The sequence below is a fragment of the Myxocyprinus asiaticus genome, chromosome 43, assembly GCF_019703515.2.
Source record: "Myxocyprinus asiaticus isolate MX2 ecotype Aquarium Trade chromosome 43, UBuf_Myxa_2, whole genome shotgun sequence".
NCBI lineage: Eukaryota > Metazoa > Chordata > Actinopteri > Cypriniformes > Catostomidae > Myxocyprinus > Myxocyprinus asiaticus.
In genome coordinates this window covers 9,902,312-9,924,606 of record NC_059386.1, presented here as the reverse complement: position 1 = coordinate 9,924,606, position 22,295 = coordinate 9,902,312, and the positions used below count along the sequence as shown (strand labels likewise).

Below are 22,295 nucleotides of genomic sequence, written 5' to 3'. Positions count from 1 at the left end.
TTGTTTTCCTGTAAAAATATCTAAAAAGCCTTAAAACAAGATCATTTTGATTTATCTTGTTTTAAAAACAACACTGCTTAAGATAATTAGGTTTTTCAGAGAATGTATTTTTAACGTGTATTTTGTCTTACTGTACTGGCAGAGTTTTTATAGTCAAAACAAGTGAAAGAAATCTACCAGTGCTGAAGAAGTAATCCAAAGTATTTAGAATACATTACTGACCTCGAGTAATCTAACGAAATACGTTACAAATTACATATTACAGCATGTATTCTGTAATCTGTAGTGGAATACATTTAAAAAGTAACCCTCCCAACCCTGACCATGAATTTATATCAATATATCGGGGTAGTGAGGGAATACAATTTAATTTCGGGATGTGTTTTTCTTATGAAAAATAGCATAATATGTTTTAAGGTTATTGTCCATGATATCATGGTTTTACTTTTACCTTTGGTTACTATGATCTTATTGCATATACCACTTCCTGATGAAAAGAAACCGTGAAAGAAAACATAAGTTCTGTGCATGTACCATGGTCTTTTACCATTCTACTGCCTATCACGAGTCTTAATTACAATAAACTCAGCTGACTGACCCTAGGGTTTGGCTTTACCATATATAAACATCCGGGTAAGCTGACCTCTTCCTCTTGCCTGGAACGCCTCAGATCATCCCAAGTGACAAGGGATGGTGATGGTCATCATTCGGTCTCATAGATCCATTGTTATGTACAAAACTTACGATCTAATTTGACCTCACTTAGACTGTCACCACTGTCTTTTACCCTAGATGACTAATATCATTATAGTCATTAGGGATGGGACCCTCACTGCCCTGTTTAGCAGCTGCTGTCAAAACAGCAGACCCAAAAAACAAAAACAGGGTTAGCTACATTAATCCTGTAAAATCTCGTAAATGTACAGGGTGTGCTCCAAAAAGCAGCGGAGCAAATATCTGAGAGTGCCATCCCTTTAAGTGCTGCCCAGGATGTGGCCATACTCCTGGTGGAGTGTGCAACCAGGCTACCGGGAACTGGTATTTTCTGACTCGAGTATGCATGAGCAATCGTGTCCACTATGAAGTGAGACAAATGCTGTTTAGATAGTGGCTGACCAAGACTCTTTTTTACCAAAACCCCCAAATATTTGTGTGTGTGAAATACGCAAAGATTGAGTGCACTTCACGCAGGCACATAGTGTCCTGATGGGGCACAAGGTGGAAATATCCAGTCCTGTATCCAAATAATGTGGGTCAGGCTGAAAAGCCTCCAGTTCAATTATATGATTAACTGTACCTGGTTTAACCACTAAAAGGCTGGATTGGGCCAGAGAGAGACCCCATTGTACTCTGCCTTCCACCTGAGGCAGTCTTCACTGACAGATATTATTTGACTTACTGTGGCCCAGGTCAGGAAGCAGACAATCTGGTCAATCCGAATGTTTGCTAGCTGCCTTGAGACGTCACACAGGTCACATAAACTACAACACAAAGAGACTGTATCACCTAGCTATCATATAGGGACTGTGTCTGTTACCCGAACCACCAAACACAAACCCTTTACTAAATCATTTAGAAAAAATGTGATTATGCTCAAACTTGAAATAAAAAATAACTGAAGATAAACATCATATAAAGGTAGGGCTATTAAAAATTAGATATCTTTCAACCAAAGCACTAATTGTTAATGAAATTATTACAGATAATAGTTTGGATGTTTGACTGAAACCTGGCTTAAACCGGATGAATACATTAGTTTAAATGAATCTACTCCCTCAGGTTATTGATATAAACATGACCCTCGTCTGAAGGGTCGAGAAGGTGTTGCTACAATTTACAGTGAAGTTTTTGGTGTTACTCAGAGAACAGGATATAAGTTTAAGTCTTTTGAACTAAGAATGCTTAATGTGACACCATCATATATATTTTTAAAAAATCTCTGTCGTCTTTTGCCCTTGCTACAGTATATAGATCAACTGAGCCATATTCTGATTTCCTTGGTGAATTTGCTAATTTTCTATCAGATCTAGTAGTTATTGTAGATAGAGCTTTAATTGTTGGTGACTTTAATATTCACATAGATAATGAAAATGACACATTGGGATTAGCATTTATCGATATTCTCAACTGTCTTGCAGTCAGAATATTGCCATAATTATATGCAAGATTTAATTCTGTCATATGGAGTTGATGTTGATACTATAGAAATTCTACTGCAGAGTGAATGACATCTAAGACCATTACCTCGTCTCTTGTTTGCATCGATCAGCTAATGTCACTCAATCTACAAAGAGCTATCGTTGAGGTATAACTATTCTTTCGACCACTAAAGATAGCTTCAATAATAATCTTCCAGAATTGCCTCACATACTAGGAAAGCCAAACAGTCTAGAAGAACTTGATGTAATAACAGAAAATATAAAAACAGTCTTCTCTAGCACTTTTGATAGTGTCACCCCCCTTCGATTACAGAAAATTAAAGAAAAAAGCCCCACACTATGGTACAATGATCACATTTATGCTCTTTAGAGAGCAGCACGGAAAACGGCACGCAAGTGGAAGAATACAAAATTAGAGGTATTTCACGGTGCATGGAAGGATAGTGTCTGTAACTACAGACAGGCACTAAAAGCTGCCATGTCAGCATATTTTAGCAAACTCATAGAAAATAGCCACAACAATCCTAGGTGTTTATTCAGTAATGTGGCTAAATTGGTTAGGAATAAACCCTTGACTGAACCAGATATTCTGTTGCAGCACAATAGTACTTCAATTCATGAATTTCTGTACTGATAAAATAGAAATTATCAGAAATAAAATTGGAATTATCAACTGTCACAGCACCTCAGAAAACAGTGTCTCATAATTTTCCTGATTTTTCAATCCTTCGCTGTCATAGGTCATGAAGAGCTAACAAAACTTATTTTAAAAAAAACAAAAGCCACAACATGTATGTTAGATCCAATACCAACTAAGCTCTTAAAAGTGGTATACCCTGTAATCTCAGAACCTCTTCTTAATATTATTCACTCCTCACTATTCTTAGGACACGTCCCAAGAAACTTTAAAGTAGTAGTTATCAAACCGCTTATTAAGAAGCCACAGCTTGATCCTGGCGAATTGGCTAATTATAGACCGATTTCAAATCTCCCATTTATGTCGAAAATACTAGAAAAGGTAGTGTCCTCCCAACTACGTTCATTTCTACAGAGAAATGGTATATATTAACAATTTTATTCAGGATTTTGGCCCCATGACAGTACAGAGACTGCACTTATCAGAATTACAAATGACTTGCTCTTATCATCTGATTGTGACTGCATTTCTCTTCTATAGTGCTTTCAGATCTTAGTGCTGCCTTCGACACCATAGATCACAAAATTCTCTTGAATAGGCTGGAGAATTATGTTGGCATTAGTGGACTTGCATTAGCATGGTTCAGGTCCTATTTATTAGACTGCTACCACTTTGTATGTGTAAACGAGAAATTGTCAAATCAAACAAAAGTTATGTATTGAGTGCCACAGGGATCAGTTTTAGGGCCTCTGCTTTTCTCCTTATATATGCTTCCCCTGGGAGATATTATCAGGAATCGTGGAATAAGTTTCCACTGTTATGCTGACGATACCCAACTTTATATTTCCTCTAAACCCAACAAAATTTAACAATTCTCTAAATTATCAGAGTGTATCAATGAAATCAAAGATTGGATGGCCAGGAATTTCCTTCTACTCAATTCCTACTAAACAGAGGTACTAATTATTGGACCAAAAACCTCTAAAAATAAGCCGCTAAATTTAAATTGACTCTCGATGGATGTACTGTTACGTTGTCTTCTACAGTAAAGAATTTAGGTGTTATATTTGATACCAAACTGTGCTTTGAAAATCTAATTTTCAATGTTTGTAGAACAGCACTCTTCCACCTCAGAAATATAAGTTAAGACACATGCTCTCTGTGGCTGATGCCAAAAAATGAATTAATGCATTACTGATAGGATGTACTGCAAATTCAATAAATAAACTTCAATTGGTTCAAAATGCAGCTGCCAGAGTGCTGAATAGAACAAAGAAATATGATCATACTATCCCAATTTTATCGTCGTTACATTGCCTACCTGTTAAATTCCTTATTAATTTTAAAATTATGTTAACTACATACAAAGTTTTGAATGGTCTAGCCCCACAGTACTTAAGTGACCTTCTACCACGCTATATTCCATCACGTTCATTATGATCACAAAATTCTGGCTTGTTAATAGCTCCTAGAAAATTAAAATCCACAAAAGGAGGTAGATCCTTTTCCTATTTGGCTCCAAAACTATGGAATAGTCTCCCTAACACTGTTTGGGACACAGACACACTCAGTTTAAGTCTAGACTAAAGACTTATCTATTTAGCCAGGCATACACATCATTTATCCATCAACTCACAATTAGGCTGCTTTAGTTAGGTCTGCCGGAACCAGAAACATTTCTCAGAAACATTTCTCATAATCTATAGCTCTGCAGTAAATTGAATGGCATCTTCGCTAATATTATTCTATTTGTTTCCCTGTCTCAACCTCGGGATTCATATCCCAAGTGTACAAGAGCCGGATAGATTTAGCTCCATTCCTGCTTGGTGTCGGACTCCACTGCTATGTGTCACTGAGTGATGATGACAAACTACAGCCGGTGCTAGCCAGACATCACTTCAGTCTTTTACAATGGACTTTTTACAAAGAGGATGAACCGATCCCAACTCCAACTGAAAGCCATTGAATACTTCATATGCCACTGCCTGAACCTTAGACTTAGGATGGACCCCACCGAACCTCACCGAAATGACCTGCCGGTTGAACTGCGATGCACCTCATTGATCTCTGCCTGCATCACCTTTGTTTATTGATGGACTACACTCTTGAAATGGAATCCATAGACTATCAATTAATTGCCAACAAAAGCCTTCATCAGCCAACTAACAAAGGATAATGCATCTATGTGAACTTCTGCAGTTAATCCAGGATGGACTTCAAAGACATTAGTCATTAATCTTACAGTTCATACAAAATCTTTGTTTAAACACTGGCCCTTAACACTTACAGTACTTAGTTTAAACCAGATTTTAAAACATGACGTGCACTGTACACAAATAAGTAATATTGACATTATAGTCATGCTGTTTAGCCAGAGGAGAACTGGCCCCCACAGTGAGCCTGGTTTCTCCCAAGGTTATTTTTCTCCATTAACCAACATCTTATGGAGTTTTGTGTTCCTTGCCACAGTCACCTTCGACTTGCTCACTGGGGTTCTAAATATTTAACTGTTTATTTATTTTTATACACAATTTACAATTACACAATGATGACTCTATTCACCAAATCATGAATGTGGGAAATGTCTCCAATGTAAACCTTTATTGTATTAGGAGAACAAACCAATGTCACATCTGACAGGATCCAGCTGTTGACTGTGGCACCATGCCACAAAAACTCACCATTTGCTGGAATAACAATCCCATGTAAAGAATGCCTTAGAACAACCTATAGTCCTCATAACTGCCTCATCTAAGACTTGAGTGAGGAACTGACAAGAGGCCAAACCCAAAGTTGTAGCATGGCCAGATTCGGGTGCCAGATCTGGCCCTCTACTTGGGAAAGGAGGTCTGCTCTTATTGGTAATGGCCATGGGTGACTCTGAACCAGACATAGAAGAGAAGGGAAACAATGTCTTCTTGGCCATCTGGGAGCAACCAGAAGCATCCTGTAATGACCCAGTGTTACCCTCTTGAGAACAATTGAGATTAATGGTAGAGGGGGAAAAGTGTACAACAACTCTTCCAGCCAATCTCAAGATAGTGCATCCAACCCCAGGGGGCCTCTCTGACCACTCAGAGAAAACCACATTCCCAAAGTGTGTCCATATGAGACATACCACTTCCGGGTGCAGGTGCCATTCTCCTGGGAGTGGTCCAGTCCAGGACAAGAGATCTGCTGCCCGATTTGACACACCTGGTATGTGTGTTGCCCTGAGCAAAGCCTGACTTGGAGCCACCTTGGTGACTGATGTGATACACCATGGACATGTAGTCTTTTCTCACTAGAACATGTTTGTTCTGTATGAGAGGAAAGAGAGCTTACAAAGAAAGATGAACAGGCTTTAACTTCAGCACATTGATGTGCTCTGAGGTCCAAGGATATTCCCACAGGCCTCTGACCATCCTGTCTTCTGATACTGCACCCCACCCTTTCAGGGATGCATCTGTTGTCACCACGATTTGTCTCGTCGGAATGTGACCTAAACAGACTCCTTGAGACAATACGTTTTTGTTTCCCCAGGGAAGCAGATTCCAAATGCATTTCCATGTACCCTTTTGGGTTACCCATCTGTCGAGTTTGGGGTGAAGCAGCTGTAATGGTCTTACTCTGAGAAGGCCCAAAGGAACCACATACAGTATATTGCTGCTGTAATCATTCCCAGCAGCTTCTGAAACTGATGCAACCTCATGCATTTGCTTAACCGAAATGACTACACCAAATTGGTAATTTTCACAACTCTTTGAGGAGTCAAAGATGCAATCATTGACAATGCATTCAGATTCAATGCATTATTGAGCAAAGATAAATCAGATCATATGAGGTGTATAAACATAGATTCTGTGTTAATATAATATTTACGTATGTTGACTTACATGTATGTGCTGTTGCGCAGACTTACCACAGTAACTTTGTTCCTGTCTTCCGTGTTATACGTGCACTTTGTCATAAGAACATCACCCTGTGGGGGTTGACACACGCACAAAGCAGCGATCAGAAATGTTCAGATCAGGTTTATCACTCGGCTATTTGTAGAGCATGTTAGAGAAATGTGAGAGTTCAGGCGCTGGCAGGTTAGCATTAAATTGGCAGGCTCAGTGGTATGTGTGGGTGCTGCTATTGACAGTCTAAATGCAGCAGATCTGGGCTTTTGTTGGTGGCTTGCTGGCTGCAGGCGTTTCCTGTAATGTTTGCAGTATCTCTCTTTCTCTAATATACCATTAATATGCTTCAGTTTTTAAACGTGTGAACAGCAACTTACCGGCAAAACAGTCACCATCTTTTTCAATACACGAATGATCTATACAAAAGTGAAATGATTACAAATGTTAGTGTTGGCTTAATATTTCATTTATATTACATTTATCTGAACCAAAACTGCATACATCCAACATGATTACACTGGAAATCGACATGCTGCTTCCGAATGTTCATGTACCCTGAAATCAACCCCAATCTGCCAAATTACTGGCAACTGCCATCAGACATTTTTGCATTAATTGAAACATATGAACCTTTTCCTTTAGAACTACTGATAGTGTGTCACATGAGCAGCCTCATGGACACAGGTTCTAGTCCCATGGACACCAGGAAGTAATCGCATTCATGTAAACAAAAGTGAACGTGATTGGAAGGTTGCATTTTCGCTCTAAAATTAAATTTTACTCCACTGACGGTTAGGTTTAGGGTTGGTGTTTGGTTTAGGGGGTAGAGTTATATGCATACCTTTTGACTGTATTGCATCATTTAGGGTTAGGGTAAAGTTTAGGTTAGGTTAGGTTTGACTAAACCTAACCCTAACTAAAATCCGCTTTTGTTGCCACCCTGTGGACATTTCACTCTGAAAATGGTCAACAACACTTACAGTTTTGGCCACTATGGGCAGTGGTTTAAATTTCATTAAACAGACCGATTTCAGCAGCAGAACTTTCAACCTACGGATGCCAAATTCACAGTGTGATCAGCCTGATTCATTAGAGTACATCAGAGTTATCATATCACTTTACCCCCATGTTTTTTTTATTAGTGGTGTTTGCTAAAGCTATGGCACTAACTCTAAGGCAGCTCACATGGTGGAGAGTTTTGCACGGAAAGCAGATAATCAAAATAATTCACATAATAATTTTTATTTATTTATTTTTTTTTATTTTTTATAAAGTACTTTGTGTCGGGTAAACATATTTATAGCTTAATTTTATATCTTGCCAACAAGGTACAGTATGTATCAGATAGTAATACCATGGTACTTTGACCTACATATCATAGTACCAAATTATTACCATTGTTGGGTTTAATATAATTAATTTTTTAGTACAAAAAGTGTAACATATGACATTTTAAGTTTGGTTAATTACTTTTAAGAACATTACTTGGGTTACACATATTTCTAAAATAACACTATAATGTCAACTACATGTAAAACATGAATTATGTTCATATGTACGTCTGTTTGTGTTTCTGTGACAGCTAAAGGGCGTGTGCCCCCTAACAAGTCATTTTAAGAGAGAAACATGTGGTGCTGTGTATCACTTGCGTGTGACAATAAAATTAAAGGGATAGTTCACCCAAAAAATGAAAATTCTCTCATTATTTACTGACCCTCATGCCATCCCTGATGTGATTGTTATAAGAATATTTCAGCTCTGTAGATCCTCACAACGCAAATGAATGGTGACCAGAATTTGAAGTTCCAAAAACACATAATGGCAGCATAAAAGTAATCCATAAGACTCCAGTGGTTAAATCCATATCTTTAGAAGTGATATGATAGGTGTGGGTGAGAAACAGATCAATATTTATGTCCTTTTTTACTATAAATTCTCCTCTCTGCCCAGTAGATTGCTGATATACACGAAGAATGTGAATCGCCAAAAACAAAAGAATGTGAAAGTGAAAGTGGATACTTATAGTAAAAAAGGACTTAAAAATTGATCTGTTTCTCAACCACACTTATTATATAGCTTCTGAAGCCATTATAGATGATCTAAATAGATTATACCACAGAAGTCGTATGGACTACTTTTCTGTTGCCTTTAAGTGCTTTTGGAGATTCAAAGTTCTGGCCACCATTCACTTGCATTATGAGAACCTACAGAGCTGAAATATTCTTCTAAAAATCTTTGTTTGTTTTCAGCAGAAGAGAGAAAGTTATTCAAATCTGGGATGGTATGAGGGTGAGTAAATGATAAGAGAATTTTCATTTTTGGATGAACTATTCCTAAGTTATCATCACTGAACATGGTATTTACATGGTACTCCAAGTTACATGAAAGAATGCTGTGGTATTAATAATAATAATAATACTTTTTTAAAATATAGCACCTTTAAAGGTAGCTACTCAAGGTGCTTTATATAAAAAAAGAACAAGAATATAAGAAGACAAAGCATAAAAACAAATAGAGTATACAAACATGCATATTATCATGGTACCATGTCCATGAAACCATAACCATAACGCTGATTATGGTGGCTGTAGGAATTGAAAACCCGCCTTTCAGTTAATAGAGTCAATCACCTTTCTGACAGAGACATTGCCTGTTAGTTATCATCAATAATGCACATGCACATTGTGCCTGAAAGCAGCCTGGAAAATTTCAGTTTTTAGTTTTTAGCATGATCTAAGCTAAAGAAGTACAATTTATAGTATTGCTGATTTGAAATATTTTACTTGCTTGTAATCTTGACCAACCATCTTGGAGATTTCGGTCTTTCCCCATTCAAGTAGATTGGAGCTGCAACTGTATCCATAGACCTGACTTGCCTTAAAGGGTCTTTGATTATGCTGCAAAGGATTTGTATGCCCAATATGGATGGTCTTGCTTGTTAATATGTGTGTGTGTGTGTACCTGGTAATGTGTGCTGAAATGTTTGTCCTCTTGTACCACCTCCACCTCTCTGTCTCCTCGTACCAGAACAGTTCTCACCCCAAGCCCGGCCAGGTGAGTGTGTAACTGGGATGCAAAGATATGTATACCCCCAGCAGGAAGAGCCTAAATGAGAGATATAAACATAAATTTGCATGTGTGAATTAATAAGGAACTGCCATTTCAGCAATGTAAAAGCAATATTCAGTTCTCTTTGAATATTCTTTATTCCAAGCTTAAAAGAATCATTCCAAGCCAGTATTGTTTCTTTCATGGAACACAAAAGAAGATTTTAGGCTCTTATATCTCCTTCATGCTTGCACATATTCCAAGTTGTCACGTCACAGTCCAGACGGATCGCATTGTGAATTCGGCAGCAGTAGATCAAAATTTTTGCTGCTGAAATCAGTCTGTGCTAATCGAAATTTGAATCACTGCCTCCCAGTGGTCGAAGCTGTAAGTGTTGTTGAAGTATGAGCATGTGCAATGAGTTCCTGTATAAAATGTCCACAGGGTGGCGCCAAAAGCAAGTTGTATTTTTAGTTGTAAATGATGTCAAACAGTCAAAAGGAATTCATATTTTACTTACTCTACCACTAACCCAAAACCCATCTGTAAAACTAACTGTCCGTGGAGTAAAAATGTAATTTAGAGTGAAAATGCAACCTCAGAGTTACGCTTACCATTGTTTATGTGAACACGACTACTTCTTTCAGTTTCCCGTATGATCATGTAGCACAGTCAGTTACAAGACACTTGAAAACCAATGATGGTTTAATATGAATTGTCCTCTGCTCCTCACCTATATTTTGGTTTCTGAAGACTTGGAAAATGACCCATGAGTGATATGGACTATTTTTAGGTGATATTTATGGTATTTTTGTCCTTGTTGGAGCTTGACAGCCACTGGTCACTGTATGCTTTCTTTGCATGGAAAAGAGCAGCCAGGACATCATGTTTAACTTCTAATTTTGCATTCCACATTAGAAAAAAAGTAATACTGGTTTGAAAGTAAGGGTGAATAAATGGTGACTAATGAACCAAATATTGTTCTTTAATTCTGTAAAAATAACAAGTAGATGATAAAATATTCCTTTAAAAATTGTTTTAAACAGTCTTTCTTTTGTTAAAGAGTTTTTGCCACTGTGGGCTGGATTATTATACTTTTATTACACATAGTCCTAGATAGGAAAGTATTTTTAGTGCTTTTGTAGTCTTTAAGTCTCTTGCAATTGCATAATTTTCTCAAAATTAGGCTTAATCTGATTTCACAAAACCACCCAACGAGTTTTAATTGAATTCCAACCCAGAATGCAGTTATAACTATATGGATTGGATTTATCTTCAAGTCAGAACTTAGCTGCTTTGCTTAATTTGTTCAGGGTTGATGCATTGCGTCTCATTTGGACTCATGTGCAGTGCAGCCAGTATTTAGGAATGTTTGCTTGTGTGTCCAGTGAGGAAGCTCGAACCGTCTGTGTGCACTTGGCGGTGCAGTAGCCAGTCAGCTGGAAAGAGTGCTGGCGGGGGGGGATGGCCATGACAGGGGTGTACACTAGCCCAAGCTCCATGATGCCTGCATCAAACCTCCTCAGAGATGGAGTGTACCATAAACGAATGCCTGAGGAGTCCCTTCGTCCTGTGACAAATATAAACGCACATAGAACGTGTGAAGAGGAGTTATGTACAGTATTCAAAAATAACAGCAAGAATATTGGTTTAATCAGTCTAGTGAGGAGTTTAGAAGAAAGCGTGTTGGGGGGGATGAGTCAGACTAAACTATGTTTTCTGAAGAAAATGTGAGCGGTGCTCATCCATGCAAAACTCGCCACCATGATGCTAGGGTGTTGTTGGTGGTTGCTATGGTCTTGCTATTTGGTTGCCAGGGTGATGCTAGGTAGTTGCTAAGGTGTTCTGGGTGGTTACCAGGGTAATGCTAAGTGGTTGCTAAGGTATTCTGGGTGGTTTTTAGCGCATTGCTTAATGTTATCTAGGTGATTGTTTACAGGACCAAGTCAAAACAGCCCATACCTAAGTCTCTATGATGTTCTGCAGCCAGGTTGCAAGAAACCCTTCAATTTAAGAAAATCCTAATTGACAATACACTTACAATTATAACTAAAGTTTAGAAAGCCCTTAGTTGTAATAGTAAGGCTATTAACACTAGGGGTTTACTCTACTAAAGGAGTTTATAGCAACCGTCTGCATGCCCACTGTTTAAAGGAATATTCCGGGTTCAATACAAGTTCAGCTCGATCGACAGAATTTGTGGCATAATGTTGATTATCACAAAAAATACATTTTGACTTGTCTCGCATTTTCTTTAAAAAAAAAAATGTTTACCCAAAACTCTGGGTTACAGTGAGGCACTTACAATGGAAGTGAATGGGGCCAATCCGTAAATATATACACCACGATATGTAAACAAAATGCGTGTTAACATGATTTTAGTGTGATAAAATCTCTTACTAACCATTTCTGTGTAAAGTTATATCCAATTTTACAACTTCATTACCATGACGACGTAACGCCATAAATCAGGGGTTCTCAATGGGGGCGGTACTGCCCCCCAGTGAGCGTTCAAAGGATGCCAGGTGGCACTGAGAGCAAATTAGTAGGGAGGGGAACGTTAGGATACAAATGGGGGGCGTTTATCAGTCATGCTAATCAAATTTATCATCAAGTTCCTGTTTGCATTAAAATGTTTATCTAGACTCCATTATAAGGGTTGGTGCGCATTTGTACCGCAGTTCATCTAACGATGCATTGAAGTATCTGGTTTAGCAGCATCATATATACAGGTGAAGTCATAACCTCAGCTAATGAACCTGAATGGCTCTGTAGGTGGATACGGCTAAATGGACAGAGCAGCGCGAGTGCAAAGCAGGTGCGTTTTTACTCGCTTGAGCTCTTAAACGCGCAACTCTGATCATTGCAGCGCTGTGAGAATCAGTGAGAAGCAAGGCACAAGATGCAGCAACAATTCGGCACAGAATTCTACATCACCACACTTGAATTTACTATAGTATTACTAGCTGTACTTTAGGCAGAAATAGATTGATAATAAATATTATCATATCACTACTTCAACTCTATTAAATTTGTCATAGGATACATTAGGGGAGTGAGGGAATATAATACATTTTTGTTACAACTTTTAAATGTTTATATTTTGTATTTATTGTTTTTATATGTGTTTAGAGTAGGCCTACTGTTTGTAATTACAAAAATTCCATAATTTGTTTCATAGAAATCATGTTACATCTAACCACGGTAGTGAAGAAGATCATGCTTTCATGTGCTTACTATGGTCTTGTTACAAATACCATTGTTAAAACTATACAAATAAATAAATACATTTAAATTTTCAAAAGGGCAAATGCAACATACATAATTTTTTATTTTAATTTTATTTTATTAAATAGAAATGCATAAATCCTAAAAAAAAATCATAAAATCAAACTAAAATATTTTTGTTTGTGTGTAAGAAAATATAACTGATTTTGTTTGCCTTCAGATGTCATGATTCACTGTTGTTTTGCCTTGTGTTTTGCTTCTGTCATCTGTCTCCAGTCTCCCTTGCACTACATTTGCCCTGATCACTACCAGCTGTTCCCTATTGTTCTCACCTGTATTTCATTTACCTCGTTTATCCCTGTGTATATATTGCCCTGATGTCTGATTTACCTTTGTCAGTTGTTGTGTTTTCTCCAGTTTATGTACCGTTTGCCATCTTGGATCACGTTTGTTTTGTTTTCCCATTTCCTTGTCTTGCCTTGTTTCCAGTGTTTATCCTGTTTTTGTAATTTGATTTATTTTCTATTAGATTTTAAGCTGCATCTAGATCCTGCTCTCGTGACTTCATTCAAACGTTACAGAACAACTGACCAAATGGATCTTGCATCTTTGTTTCTTCAATTGAGCCAGGCGGATTTACCCATAAGGGAATATTCCCTTCGTTTCAGCGCCATTGCCAGCTTCACAGGATTTGCGGACTCCCACCTTAAGTTGATTTACTGGATTGGACTATTAACTCACCGGTGGAAGTAATTGCCGGAGACAGAAGACTACACATGGGAGGAATACGTTAAGTTAACACTAGAAACTCTGGCTTCAGAGGATCCTACCCTGAATCCCGGCTTCCAAGCCTTCCATGCCTGAGTCTGCTCCACGCCTTGTCACTGCCGCGCCTGAGTCCACTCCACGCCTTGTCACAGCCGCGCCTGAGTCCGCTACATGCCTTGTCACAGCCACTGTGTACTGATATACCCGACCCTCGAATGCAGACCGCAGGAAGGGTCTGTGTCGAGGTAGAATCGAGACGTGGAAGTACGCGTCCTTCAGCAAACCAATCTTGATGCTGGACACTCGCCAGAATGCGTTTTTGCGTCAGCATCTTGAACGGGAGTCTGTGTAAAGTGTAAAGTCATACCCGTAGGTAGAAGGACCGAGGCGGGGAGCCGCTGGGGTGCTGGGGTTTCTTACGAAAGCAAGCCGCGACCGCAACATTGCCATGGTCATGTTCTCGCAATGAGTACATGATCCATTCACGAACGCTGTCTCCGTGTGGGTCGTGCCCAGACACGAAATACAGTGATCGTGACCGTCAGTAGTTGAGAGATAACGACCGCAACCAGGAATAACACACAAACGGAAAGGCGTCTTTAAATAGACGCGTCTTTAAAAAGACATTCCGTGTGTGCCACTCTCTTAGAGAAATATACTCTTTTAGAAAAATATACTCTCTTATTTCTGCCGAAGCGCCCAGGGGCATTCTCTGCAGTGCACCAGTGCAGAGGAGGGAGAAGCCACTGAAATGCACCGTCAGATCCAGCAGAGGTGAATGAACAGTCAGCTCTGTAAACATGGACCTTTCGGCTCCAAAGAGAAAATCTGAATGAGTGGTTGCATACCAGCTCCTTTTATACCCATATGTCCGGGGGAGTGGTATGCAAATACCACTCGCCAATTTTCATTGGCCTTTTATCAAAGACTAGAGGTGTCTCAGGCTCCCAAGCGTGACCCCTAGTGTCACTACATCGACACAACGTCGAGTGAGTGACAGATAGGGAACCTCCGTCTGCTCCTTCACCACCGAGAACTGCTGGGCAAAGTCCTCGATGGCATCACCAAACAGGCCAACCTGGGAAATGGGGGGGTCAAGAAACCGTGCCTTGTCCGCCTCTCCCATCTCAACCAAGTTGAGCCAAAGGTGGCGTTCCTGGACCACCAGGGTGGACATCACCTGCCCAAGAGACCGCGCAGTAACCTTCATCACCCGGAGAGCGAGGTCAGTTGCCGAGCGCAGTTCCTGCATCAATCCCGGTTCAGAACTACCCTCGTACATTTCTTTTAGTGCCTTGGCTTGGTGTTCTTACAGGAGAGCCATGTCGTGCAGGGCGGAGGCAGCTTGTCCAGCGGCACCGCAGGCCACAGTCGTCAGGGATGATGTAAACCTACAGGCCCTGGACGGGAGCTTCGGGCACCCGTGCCAGGTGGCGGCGCTCTGCGGACACAAGTGCACCGCGAGTGCCTTATCCACCTGGGGGATCACCGAATACCCCCTGGCCGCTCCACCATCGAGGGTAGTGAGAGCGGGGGAGCTGAAAGACTGGGACCGGGCAGTAAAAGGTGCCTCCTACGATCTTGTCAGCTCCTCATGCTCTTACCAGAAGAAAGGAACGGGGGCAGGGCATGGCCGTGGGCGGTGCCCTGTGCCCAGGAACCGATCGTCGAGCCACGAGGGTTCAGGGGAGAGTGGAGGGTTCCACTCTAGCCCGACGCTCGCAGCTGCCCGGGAAAGCATGTCCGTCATTTCCGTGTCGGCGTGAGACTGGGCAACCATTCCCGAAGGAGGAAGCCCAGCCGAAGCCTCTGCGTCACACTGGATGAGCCCACTCTCCGATGCTGCTCTCGATAATTCATCGTCTTCCGGAGCTCCGAACGAGAAGTGGAACTCGTGCTGAGACGAGCCGGTGGTCTCATGCAAGAGCCCGATAGGGGCAAGCGAGCGTGCTGGGGAATGGGAGGTCTGTGGGGGGATACCCGGCGGAGGTGGTTCCATTGATGTCCCCAAATCGCCCCCAGTGCTAACCGACGCGGCCTCAAACCCGTAGGTAGAAGGACTGGTGCGGGGAGCCGCTGGGGTGGTGACCACAACGTTGCCATGGTCATGATCTCGCAATGAGGACGACTCATCCATGAACGATGTCTCCGCGTGGGCAGTGCCCAGACACATAAGACAGCGATCGTGGCTGTCAGAAGCGGAAAGATAGCGACCACAACCAGGAATAACACACAAACGGAAAGGCATCTTTAAAAAGACGTTCCGTGTGTGCCGCTCTTTTAGAAAGAAAATATACTCTTTTTAGAATATACTCTTTTAGTTGTTTCTGCCGAAGTGCCCAGGGGCGTTCTCTGTACTCCACGGGTGCAGAGGGGGAGAAGCCGCTGAAATGCACCGTAGAATCCAGCAGATGAGGTGAATGAACTTCGCGAATGAATTCAGCTTCAATGAATAGAACCGCTCAGCTCCGAAGAGAAAATCTGAATGAGAGGTTGCATACCAGCTCCTTTTATTCCCGTATGTCCGGGGGAGTGGCATGCAAATTCCACTCGCCAATTCTCATTGGCCTTTTTTCAAAAAAAGCAGGGGTGTTTGGGGCTCCCAAGAGTGACCCCTAGTGTCACTACATCGACACAACGTCAAGTGAGTGACAGATAGGGAACTGTAACTATAATAACACTCAGAACCACTGCCATAAACCCTGAAATCCTACAAAAACTAAGATTTAAACAACTTTACAGCTCAAATAATACACAAGTTTTAACAGAAGAATTAATGTAAGTGCTTTTATTAAATTATAAGGTTTACAACTCTCCAAAACTGGCCCCATTCACTTCCATTATACACATATAAGCCAAAACATTATGACCACTCACATGTGATGTGAATAACGTTGATCATTTCCAAACAAAGCCACATGTCAAGGTCTGGGTAGATTAGATGGTAAGCGAATAATCAGTTCTCAACACTCAACATGTTGAATGCAGTAGAAATGTGCAGGAGTAAAGACCTGAGCGACTTTGACAAGGGCCAAATTGTTATGGCCAGACGACTGGGTCAGAGCATCTCTGAAATGGCAAGCCTTGTGAGGTGTTCCCGTTCAGCAGTGGCGAGTACCTACCAACAGTGGTCCGAGGAGGGACAAACCATAAACCAGCGAAAGGGTGTTGGGCGCCCAAGGCTCATCTTTGCATGAGGGCAACGAAGGATGTCCCATCTGGTCCAAACCGACAGAAGGTCTACTATGGCACAAATCACAGAAAATGTAATGATGGTTACGGGAGGCATGTGTCACAACACACAGTGCATCGCACCCTGCTTCGTATAGGGCTGCATAGCCGCAGACCGGTCCGAGTGCCCATGATGACCCCTGTCCACCATCGAAAGCGCCTACAATGGGCATGCCAGTGTCCAAACTAGACACTTCTAGTTGGAGCAGTGGAAGAATGTCGCCTGGTCCGATACGTCCCGTTTTCTTTTACATCACGTGGACGGCCGTGTACATGTGCGCTGTTGACCTGTGGAAGTGATGGCACCAGGAGGCACTGGGGGAAGATGACAAGCCGGGAGTATGATGTTCTGGGCAATGTTCTGCTGGGAAACCCTGGGTCCAGCCATTCATGTGGACGTCAGTTTGACACATGCCACCTACCTAAACATCGTTTCAGACCAGGTACACCCCTTCATGGCAATGGTATTCCCTGATGGCAGTGGCCTCTTTCAGCAGGATAATGCACCCTGCCACACTACACACATTGTTCGGGAATGATGAAGAGTTCAAGGTGTTGCCCTGGGCTCCAAATTCCCCAGATCTCAATCCGACTGAGCATCTGTGGGATGTGCTGGACCAACAAGTCCGATCCACGGCAGCTTCACCTTGCAACTTAAAGGACTTGAAGGATCTGCTGCTAATGTCTTGGTGCCAGATACCACAGGACACCTTCAGGGGTCTTGTAGAGTCCATGCCTTGGCAGGTCAGCACTGTTTTGTTGGCACGTGGAGGACCAACAGCATATTAGGCAGGTGGTCATAATTTTTTGGCTCATCAGTGTAAGTGCCTCACTATAACCTTGATTTTTGATTTTTGCTTTTTAAAGAAAAGGAGGGACGAGTCAAAATATTTTTTGTGGTTATTAACATTATGCCACAAATGCTGTTGATTGAGCTTAACTTGTATTGAACCCTGAATATTCCTAAGTCTATGACATTTTGCCTGCCTAAGTATGAACAATAGGAATGTTAACTAATTGGGCTGAAGTATTATAAGTATACCTGATATAAGGAGAGGGTTGTGGTAATGAACTTCAAGACGAAGAAACCTAGAAGATCCATCTCCTCCCAGAGGCAAACCAGCATCAGCAGGGTAATAGAATGGCTGTGCATACACAACTACAGAATTATATGGTGGCACCAAAAGTATTTGAACACTTGGACACACTAAAAAAATTCTGAATGTCATTGCATTAGATAATAAAATATCAAAACAAATGGCATATGCAAACAAATAATGCTAGAGTTTTTCTCAGAACTAATTTCACTTTTCTAAGCCATTTTTGCAATAACTTTTAGCCTACTGGTCCCAAAATGATTTTAGTGGATGTATGAAGTCCATACAGTATATTATCATTAAATATTGCATTAGATATTTTTTCAGCTTGATTTGTAGTAAATAAAACATGTTTTGTACCTCTTTTTGGAATTTATTGACAATAGGCCTATATTACCTGAACTAATGCATCTCAATCTTTGCATTTTTTAATGGATATTTTTATTATATTAAATACAGTATCTACAATTTTCTGTCCTGTTTATCACACAATTTTGTTTTAATGTTTAACCAGAAATTATTTTATTTTTGTTACTTTTATTTTGTAAAAAATGTCACTTTTTTGGTGTTCCCAGACAAAAATGACTGGCCCATTAAAATGTATACAAATCTCTCATTATGAATATATTTTCACTAGATATTGCATTAGATCTTTTTGTTAACTTGATTTCTAGTAATTAGAACAGGTTTGATACTTTTTGGAACTTATTAATAGTAGGCTTTATTGACCTGACTTTATACAACTTGTTTTCCAAGTTAAAATAGCATTATTTATTAATTATTTGGACTATATAAAAAAACATGTGCTATTTATCACATATTTGTTATTTTAATGTTGTTTAATTTAACAAATGTTGTTTTTATATTTAAAAAAGAAGTTTGCTTTGACACATACATTCTTACTCTTTGTGAGAATTTGAAAGTTCCCCAAAAACATTGTTATAATATTTGTTCTTTGTTCCTGTGGAGTCAAGAATAATTCAGAAGTTACCTGGGACATCAAACATTGTGTGTGTGTGTGTGTGTGTGTGGGCAGGTTTGGGTGGTTTACAAGGAAATCTTTTTAGGTTACAAACTGGTAATTACAAGGGTATTATGCTATAAATGTGGTTTATGAGGACATTTCTAGTGTCCCCATAATTCAATGCTTAAATGCTTAAAAAACATACTAAACTACGAGTGCTAACTCAATTTAGTACTAATTTAGTACTACAGCAGGCTGCTTTCATATGCCCACATGCACATGTCTGCGTGTGCTCTATAGTGGTTAGGGTGCCATGGGGGAAAATTCCTATAAAATAATGGCCACATTATTTAAGATTTGTGATGTACAGTAAAGGCGAAATATAGACCCTACTTTGTCTATTCTGAAAACTCTTGAGCGAAATATCGAATTACATAACCGCTCTCCTTCCACCTCCAGTTTCTCGCCCCATTCCCATCTCTTTTCTCTCTCCATCACACCCTCCCTGTCTCTCACCCACTCCCGCTCTTTCTCTCGCCAGGCATCAAACAACATTTAAAAAACAAAATGATTAAAAACTAAAAGAGAAACCGCAATCTACTGAAGAAAAACCACATAATCTCATCTCTCCAGCTTGACATTGGCAGCGAGCAGAACACATGATTCAAGTTTGTTTTACTCCCATGTAATCCTATTGGAGGCCTGTCTCTCTCTTTCTTTTTCTCTTCGAGCTCTCCATCAGTCCCTGGCTCCATAGCTGACATATCAGGACGCCTCTGCATTCAGATTGGCTCTCAGCTCTGCTCAAAACCAAAAAACCATGACTGGCACCTACCAAGAGTGGGCGAATTGGCGCAAATGAAGCCCATCTGTATGTTTGCCCCCTAAAATGAACTTCTAAAACTGCTTATTATCATATGCTCTGTTTTTAGCTTGCTCAACTTCAAGCTTAACAGGGAAGAATTGATTTGAAGAGTGACCTCTGTGGATTTGATTAATTGTGAAACATACTGTCGAAGATTTGGACATTGTACATGTGACCAGGAGCTAACAAGTTCCAAAAAGGACAAAAAAGCAGATTTAAAACAACAAGAAACTAGTACATGTGACTTGTACACTATACAGTATGTCAAGTCTTCTACGAAAACCATAAAATAGCTTTGCTTGAAGATCAGACTAACAGTACCTTTTGTTCTGTTCCTCACATAAAGCTATTGAATGACTTCAGATAATAGTGCATGAGTCAAATTAACTACTTTTATGTGATTTTCTGTCCTTTTTGGAGCTTGACAGTCGTGATCACCATCTCTACATTCATTGTATGGAAAAGAGCAACTTGAACATTGAGCTACTTTTGTGTTTTAAAGTAGAAAGAGAGTAATACAGGTTTGAACAACGTACAAGAGAGTAAATGAAGACAGAATACATTTTTGGGTTATCTATTAATTTAATATTAATGGACTGGGATTGTGTTTGAGGAACAGTAGCTTCCGTACCTCAGCTCCCATGGCCCAGGCAGCCAGAACATGGCGGCAGTAATTGAGTTTATGAGGCTTCATCTTAGAGTCGCAGGAGCCGCTGTATTGAGGGACGGTGTCCATCTGTGGGGAGCATTCAAACACCTCGATATGATGAACGATGGCTTCATTACCAGGAGTGATCACTGATTCATACTGCAAAGAGAAATTAAAAGAATCATTTCTGTTCAATCCTATAACCAACATAAAAACATAAAAATGGGGAAGGAAGTTTTAAATTATTTGTAATGTGTGGCTAGGTGGTTAGGGTGTTCTAGGTGATTGCTAAGGTGTTCTGGCTCGATGCTAAGGTGTTACTAAGTGTTTGCTAGGATGTTGCTATGTGGTTGCTAGGGTGTTCTGGGTGATTGATAAGGTGTTAATGTTTGCTAGGGTGTTCTTGGTAGTTGCAAATGCATTGCTAAGTGGTTGCTAGGTTGTTCTGGGCGTATGCTAGGGTGTTCTGTGTGGATAATAAGGTGTTAATATGTGTTTTTTAGGGTGGTTTGGGTTGTTGCTTAGGCATTGCTAGGGTGTTCTGGGTAGTTGCTAAGGTGTTTCCAGGTGGTTGCTAGGGTATTCTGGGTGGTTGATAAGCTGTTAGGTGTTTTATAGGGTGTTGCTAAGTTGTTGCTGGGGTGTTCTGGGTAAATACTAAGTTGTTTCTAGGTGGTTGCTAGGGTGTTCTGGTTAGATCCTAAGGTGTTTTATGTTTTGCTAGGATGTTGCTAGGGTTTTCTAGGTGGATACTAAGATGTTTGCTAGGTGGTTGCTGGGGTGTTCTGGGTGGGTAATAATTTCACGAGTTCGTTTGCCCATATAATCTTTAAGTTATTAAGATTAAACTTATTTGGCTTGCTGTCCACAGAGGAGGGGCTTGATGAAGCAGCCCCCCCCCCCCCCCAAAAAGCAATTTGAATGGGAGAGCCCGCGTTGCATATGGTCGGGAGGGCCCACACGGTGATTCTAATGGGAGAGTCCACGTCAGGCATGGTAGCTCATGCGCACTCGAACGGGAGGGCCCTCACTGTGTCCAGATGGATACGAGCCCAGCAGGGCTAGGTTAGCAGCGAGGTGCATAATAGTAGGGAGGCATGGTCCTAGCCTAAAAAGATGTGAGCGTTTGGTATGCTTGTCTGATGTGATGGAGGTAGGATTGGATGTATGTTTCGAAGGAGTGGGATGACCATCGACAGAGCATTTTAATTTGGTGCTCGGATAGATCTTTCTGGGCGGCTGAAGTAGCGGCCCCTATGCGGAAGGAATGGGAAAAACATTTTTGGTAGGTATGCCGGATTTGTTGAGGATAATTTTTAGATTCTTTTGGAACCAGTGTCTAGACACGGGGAGGTTTTTGTCATCAACGTATAGAGGGTCGAGTGGAGAGGTGATTTGGGAATTTCTCTGGAGTAGAAAAAAGGTCAGGGACTGGTATGGCTGGATGGGGGTTGGCAGATTGAAAATGAAAACTGAATGACCGTGTTTCAATTGATCGGTTTTACTCTGTTTGATGTAGAAACGGATTGTGTCATGGTTTAAGATTTGAAGATCAGAGAAGGTGGGGTGGATGGCTGAGTTGAAGGTGGAGTTAATGGTGAGTTCTGAGACTCTGAGGAAGCCGAAGAAAGCCAAATTGAACATGGCATCTAGGGTTCTTGTTTTGTTGGGGGAAAACAGACCGGAGCGAAGAGTAATGAGGCATTTGGTTAGGATGTCAATGGTTAGTGGTTGTCTAGTGTCCAGACGGGTGGGATTCATTTTG

At 40.7% G+C, this 22,295-nt stretch overlaps 1 protein-coding gene across 1 annotated transcript in view; it reads right to left on the bottom strand.

Moving 5' to 3' along the window:
• LOC127433690 (dopamine beta-hydroxylase-like) overlaps positions 1-22,295 on the bottom strand; it is a 42,242-nt gene that overhangs the window by 2,247 nt on the left and 17,700 nt on the right. The window contains exons 4-9 of the mRNA XM_051685787.1: positions 20,513-20,689; positions 17,998-18,100; positions 11,132-11,298; positions 9,642-9,785; positions 7,058-7,096; positions 6,698-6,757 (exon numbers count right to left, since the gene is read on the bottom strand). Of these exons, the coding sequence (XP_051541747.1) occupies positions 6,698-6,757; positions 7,058-7,096; positions 9,642-9,785; positions 11,132-11,298; positions 17,998-18,100; positions 20,513-20,689 (690 nt within the window). The remainder of the gene's footprint in view (positions 1-6,697; positions 6,758-7,057; positions 7,097-9,641; positions 9,786-11,131; positions 11,299-17,997; positions 18,101-20,512; positions 20,690-22,295) is intronic.